Genomic DNA, 6,950 nt, shown 5'->3' with positions numbered 1-6,950 from the left:
ACTCATTTGATAAAGAGAAATTTTTTTAAGGTTTGGTTCTGAGTTCAATTATTGAGTTCACCATTTTAAATTTTTTTGTTATAAATAAACATTTTTGGAGGATTAATCATTATGGGCTTTTTACCTAAAAATTAACATAATGAACATAAAGTTCAAACCCACAACCAAACACTTAAAATATTCTTGTTTACCAAATGAGCTACAATGTATTTTGTTCATTAAACTTACTCAGAAGTCCTATTTGTAACAAACGGACTTCCGTTTATAATTTTATTTTTCGTACAGAAGTCGTGAACACCTTTAACAACTTTTATTCGTGATATTTTTACCTTTAGCAGAAGTTGTTTTTAACAATCACGAATTCTACACTAAAGTCATATAATGCCATCACGACTTCTAAAAGATGCACAAAATATTAATCTGTTACCAAATTTTTCATCCAATTGCTATAAAATAGTTTACTTCAAAACAAACTAATATACCATTCACATATTAGCTTTGGCCATTTATAATACATTTTCATTTTTAGTTACTAAAAATATAATTTTCATTTATAATATATTAAAAGTCATGGGATGCCATATTTTTTAGACTATATCAAGGTATTGAGATCACATATTTTGTCTACAATATTTATTATTTTATGTACAATAAGTGTTGACCTAGTTTAAGAAAAGGTATTTAAATTTTAAATATAATTATTAAATATTTTTTATATTAATCACATCTCATAAGCGCATGGAGTATTATAAGGGAGAAAAATGTGCTCACAAAATATTTTCACCTTATTCTAAAATATAATCCTTTTTGTGGCTACACTCCTCACAAACAATGAGTCCATTGTGTAGGACTAAACTATATTTTTCAACGATCTAAAAATCATACCGTAGCGATCGGTTCAACCGAAAAACCGGCGAACCGGACCTCTAACCGGTATGGTACACATGTTGAACCGGCCAAGTATCAAAACCAGTCAAAACCGATCAAAAATTGATCAAAACTGGTGAATCGGCCGATATTTGACTAAACCGGCCGCTTTATACACATATTTTTTTATAAAAAAATTAAAAACCCATTACAAGGTGACTCATCTCTCCAACACTTCAAGGCACATGCTTCCAAAGAATACTTAGATTACACTTTTTGGTTCCTAACATTCGTGTGTAATATTAATGACATTTGTGTAATCTTAAAGTACTGTCTAAACATAGGATTTGGTGCAAAAATATAATCTCAATATGAGACAACTTTGACTCTTTGGTGCTAAATGTTAAAACTCCAAATTTAGTTGTTTTTAGAGTGAGTGATGAACTTGTATCATTTATTTATATTTTGCAGTTGTTAAGTGATACTTTTAGATTATTATATGTTTTGTAATTTAGACTTTGAATTTGTTAAAGACTTAAAGTTGTTTGTTTATGTGAATTTTGAGTAGATTATGAATATGGATTATAAATTTGAGTATCTACCTATTTGATTTTTTTATTTATCATAGGTTTATACGTATAAATATAAGCATGTATGTCTGGCTTAACTGACATGTGATTTAATTACTAAACCACCAGTTGAACTACTGTACTACTATATCAGTAACCTGTCCAATTTGATAACCAGTACAATTTTAACGACAATAATATTTTTGTTACTATTGAATATATTCTCTTATTAATTATTTTTAAGCTAATGCACATACCAATAAGTGTTATTAACAAAATTTAAATCCTTACTTTTTTTTAGTCAATCTAGCTACTTACATAATACCTTACTAAACAATATAAGTTACTGTAATAATTATAAAGGAATAAAGTATATCCTGGTGTGAGAAGGGAAATTATCTCCTCATAACCACCGGTTAAAGATACTTGTATTATTTTACTTTTTGTTTATTTATTTATTTATTTTTAAAGTAGGTAAAAAAATAGTTATCTATCATTACTAATCGGCTTAAGGAAGTTATCAGGAGATACTTCATCCTCTAATTATAAACTCATTTCCATTTCGATTTTAAAAAAATTTATTTGGGCTGCCGTGGCTCCGCCCTGGACGATAGCTGTCTCGACCGCTGTTACTTAAAAGCTCCGCCGCTAGGCACGACGACTCGACCACCACCAACATAGATGGAGGAAGAGAATTCAACTTCTTCAGGGTATAAGGAATACATGGCAGGCTTGCTGGCTGGGGTTTCAACTGTAGCCATTGGCCACCCCTTTGACACCGTCAAGGTTCATTTTTTATCCATCTTTCTGATTTCTCTTATTATATCATCTGGGGTTACTTCATTTTTCATGGGTTTGGGAGATTATGTTATGATTATTCATAAATCCTCAGTCTCTGCTGAGTTTCTATGGTGCCCTTTGCTTGGTGAGAGAATTCGGGAACATTGTGGTTATGAGAAGGGTTTGATTCATGATTATCACTGTTTGCTAATTTTTTTGGTACTACTCTTTTGGGGTGCATAAATATCTCTCTTAACAAATGTGGCTCATGTAAATCTAATCATTGACCTTTCGGTCTTTCTGAGAATTTAGTGGGGCTTTACCCCACTAACCAACGCCTTGTTGGTCACTGTTTGCTACTTTGGCACAGAGGGTTGAAAATTTGAAGGGTAGAGGACTTTTTATTTTAAATCTTTAACTTTTTTGCATTGCAATTTTCAAACTGCTTTGTTTCTCACTTATAGTTTCACCGATCAAGCAATTAATGTGGGTTAGTGTTAAATACTCTTGTCTTGTCTTTATGGTTGATTTGAGCACTTGGAGATTTTGTGGTTCTACTGTGTAGGTAACTTCTAAGTATACATTGTGGGATTATGTTGAGATTGCCAGTACTACTTAACAAGCTTCATGACCAAGTTCTATTATTTTTCAAGTGACAATTTCTTGATTTCACTGGTTTTCTTGTTTCTTTCACATCACTGCTTACAATCTCTTTTTGATAATTCGAGGATGTGTAAGTAGGGCAGACTAAGGCACAAGGTTCCCACCTGGTAGCATCTTGAGAGGGCAGATGTACATAGTCTTACCCTCACAAGCAAAGAGGTTGTTTTCATGATTTGAACTCGTGACCTTTCCAGATCACAAGGCAACAACCTCATCTTCACATCGAGGCTCACCTTCTTGAGAATATATAACTATTATGACTATGATTAAAAGATAGTGGAGAGAATAATAGGAAGCCTGTTAGAACTGGATTTCTAGAAGAAAAGAAATAGATGAATAAGAAAGAATGAGTTCAAGATCTTCAACTGATCTTGAACAATTTCTGTATATATTTCTTAGAACCCAATGTGTGTTACAGTTACAACTCCAGAATATTTCCCCCAAATGGATAACTGATTCCTTAATCAGTTAACTTCCCTCCAATTCTACTCTTTTTTCAGATATCCCACTACCCTTCCCTTACTTTCTATTTATAACCTTTCTTGTCTAACTAACTTCTAACTACCTCCCTTTTTTTGCTTTATTCCTCCTAACATACACGTTTTTAATAAGGGATTTACCCTTATTCCTAACAAAGCCTGTGAACCTTTTTCTTATTAATATATGAAATGATTCAATACAACAACCACCCTAACCCTTACTCTCATCTCTGTGGTACATGCAATGCTGCACATTTGCATTTGTGATGGACAAAGTCAATTAGGCTCACCATGAGTGATAAACATAAATTTTCAAATAAGAACAACCACCCAAAGCCTTGAAAAAAGCTTAAAAAACCCTCAGACAACAAGGAATAGGAATCTCCAAATTGCAGTTATGAAGAAAGGGTTTATCCTTTTTATAGTTATAATCTGGGTAAACAGGCAGACTAGAAAAAACGTAGGAGATATATTTGTCCAAGCAGAATACTGTTATGAACTTATGATTAGTTGAAGTGTAGAATAGGAGCATAACACAACTCGTATCTGAAATAAGGAATGAATTTAACTTATATATAATTGTATGCATATGGTAATTAGATCAGCAGGTACCCTTAAATTATATAGTTCGTTTGCACTTTTAAAACTGCTCTTATAGTGTGTTTTGGATGGGCATAATGGGCCATGAAAAAGCAGGGTAATTTCCTACATTTTAAATTTGTGGGTCAATACACACAAACATACCTTGTTTTGAACAATTTGCAAGATCTAGGTTCTCCAGTTGCTCTGAGAAATGGTGCGTTATAGCATGATGCTCTAATGTACCAAGTAGGGTTTCTCTGATATCCATACTTATAATTGTAAATCTAAGTTTAGTTGTTAGAGTATTATTATATTTTACGACAAACACAAACGCTATCTTCCCCCTCTAAAGGAGAAGATTCATCCTTAATTTCAGTTTGTTTTGATCCACATCGTGTGCACAATGTTTTTGTTAGATTTATATGTATTTAAAGTTTCCCCTTGTATGTTGTTGGCTTCAGCATGAAGTTTTCTTGTGTTCCATGATATTTAATTATCCTCTACCTTTATATTCATTTGTTAGGTGAAGCTGCAAAAGCACAACACAGAAGCACATGGGATTCAGTATAGAAGTGCACTGCATTGCACTGTTAGGATATTGAAGAATGAAGGAGTATGGCTCTTGACCTTTAACTTATAAGGGATAAAATTAATGGTTCACTGCAATGATTCTTTCCTCTTAATTGAAATTGTTTCTCTCTCCCCAATAACATCATCTTTCCTTCTCAATTTTGATAATGTTATTCCTAAACTCAAACCATTTTCACCTGAACTTTAAAACTTTCTTGTTTTATGATCAATTCTCCCTAACAGAGCTGTAGAAGCAAGGGGTTTAAAGTTGATGATGCTAACGCTAAATTTTCAGCAGTCGGTTTTAATTTGTAAATGAATATTGTGGAACTGAAGTTGAGAACGTAGGAGTTGGTTAATAGGTGAGACATGACTAAATGTACTATATGTCTTCTTATATTCAATATTGCTAAGACTATATACTCAATCGATATGTATCAAGGAATAGTCTCCTAAAAGCTTAAGATTCTAGCTGGACATCCATATATGATTGCATATGTTTTGGCACACCCTTTTCTTCCATAAACCATTCACTTTAGGAGTCAACAACACATATACCCATTTTGTCTTGTGACGAAATTTAATTTAATTATGACGGATGTGAGTAGCAAGCAATAGGCTCTATTATGCTCTAATACAATATCAAAAGCTGACTTTCCTAACAGTGTGAGGCCCACGAATGATTTTATCTCCAATAATATGATATGAAATGCTGTTTTATTTATTTATTTATTTTTAATTAGAGATTTCAAGAGGATTGATTTGAGACATCAGATTTTTATTTCGCAATAACTCTGTTTCAGATCAAAGGACTTTATAGAGGAGCAACATCATCTTTTGTTGGGATGGCTTTTGAAAGTTCACTTCTTTTTGGCATTTATTCCCAGACAAAACAGTCCCTTCAGGTGTGCATGAGAATAACTTACATGATGTTAACTTTGATTTGACATTGCACCAAAAACATAAGTTATAAGAAAGTATTATAGTTTTTATTTTATTTTATAGTTTTATGGATGTATCTATGTGTCTTATATCTCTTAGTGTGCTTTAGTTCATGCCTTCTACCTTTTTTCCCTCCACTATTATAGGGGGCTGAGCAAAGTGGTGTACCACAACCCCGAGTGATAATACCATCTGCGGCCTATGGTGGTGCTATTATCAGTTTTGTGTTATGCCCAACAGAGCTGGTAAAGGTAAAGTGAGCCAAGGTTTGTATGCTGCAGTGTCATTGGTATCTCTATTGTCTATAACAATGCCAACTTAAATACAAACTTCTCCAGTGTAGGATGCAGATCCAAGGCACCGATTCTTTGGTTCCCAAATCCAGTCGATACAGCAGTCCCCTTGACTGTGCCATTAAAACTGCAAAAACTGAAGGGGTGAGGAAACTCTGCGACATTTCTCTACATCATGATTAATGTGAACCTTTCAGGTGAAAGCTGATAGAATACCTTTCAGGTGACAGGAATATTTCGTGGAGGTTGTACAACACTGCTTAGAGAATCTATCGGGAATGCCGTCTTTTTCAGCGTATACGAATATGCACGCTATCACATGCATTCATATGTCAAAGCTTCTAAGTCTAATCACAGCAACCTCACTGATATTGGAATTGGTATTGTTACCGGTGGTCTTGCTGGTGTATCAGTAAGCACTTGAGTCTTGACGACTAGGCATGCTTTTCTCTGTTTTGTTTACTAAATATTCAACTATCCCTATTGAACCTTTTTTTGTTGTGGTTTCAGTTTTGGTTGGCAGTTTTGCCCCTTGATGTGGCAAAGACTTTAATTCAAACAAACCCTGATAAACACTGTTCAAGGAATCCTTTTCAGGTCCTTAGTTCGGTAAGCTTTCGTAAACCTTTCTATTTCCGTTTCGTTAACTTCCAATAAAAATGAAATGATATACGAAATAGTGAGACCTAAAGTGGTTTTATTTGTAGGTTTACAATAGGGCTGGATTGAAGGGGTGCTATGCAGGTCTGGCTCCTACAGTAACTAGAGCATTTCCGGCAAATGCAGCAGCAATCGTCACATGGGAGCTAGCAATGAAATTATTAGGGATTAAGCATGACTGAGGCTTGTTCCTTTCAAGTGTGACATGGTGACTTTTTATTATTAGTCTCATGTCAAGTGATTATTGTTGGTAGGAATACAACAAAGTTCAAGCATGTCTTCATAACACCAATGTTAGGACCATAGAAGAATTCTCTTAAATTTAATTGTCTGCATTATTCATGAGAGTTTCTATTTTTTGAAATTTTTGTTTTCAACATACAAGGATGGCATTCAACATTGTATTTGAAGAGCTGCTTTGTTTACCTTTTGAGATTAGAGAGCTTGGTCAAGGAGTTTAGAGAAAGGGGTCTTGAATCTTGATTGTAACTTCCCTTTACAATTTTCCCCCCTTCCAATCTTATGGATGGAGCATTTCTAAAATT

At 33.8% G+C, this 6,950-nt stretch overlaps 1 protein-coding gene across 1 annotated transcript; it reads left to right on the top strand.

Moving 5' to 3' along the window:
• LOC109333707 (mitochondrial arginine transporter BAC1) lies at positions 1,983–6,950 on the top strand. Its single transcript, XM_019569259.1, has 8 exons — positions 1,983–2,222; positions 4,464–4,553; positions 5,314–5,415; positions 5,599–5,703; positions 5,791–5,889; positions 5,969–6,157; positions 6,256–6,354; positions 6,453–6,950. Exons 1-8 carry the CDS (start codon positions 2,118–2,120, stop codon positions 6,585–6,587), a joined length of 924 nt encoding a protein of 307 aa, XP_019424804.1. The 5' UTR covers positions 1,983–2,117; the 3' UTR covers positions 6,588–6,950.

The sequence above is a fragment of the Lupinus angustifolius genome, chromosome LG19 (genome assembly GCF_001865875.1).
Source record: "Lupinus angustifolius cultivar Tanjil chromosome LG19, LupAngTanjil_v1.0, whole genome shotgun sequence".
NCBI classification, from domain to species: domain Eukaryota; kingdom Viridiplantae; phylum Streptophyta; class Magnoliopsida; order Fabales; family Fabaceae; genus Lupinus; species Lupinus angustifolius.
This window is presented reverse-complemented; position numbering and strand designations above follow the sequence as displayed.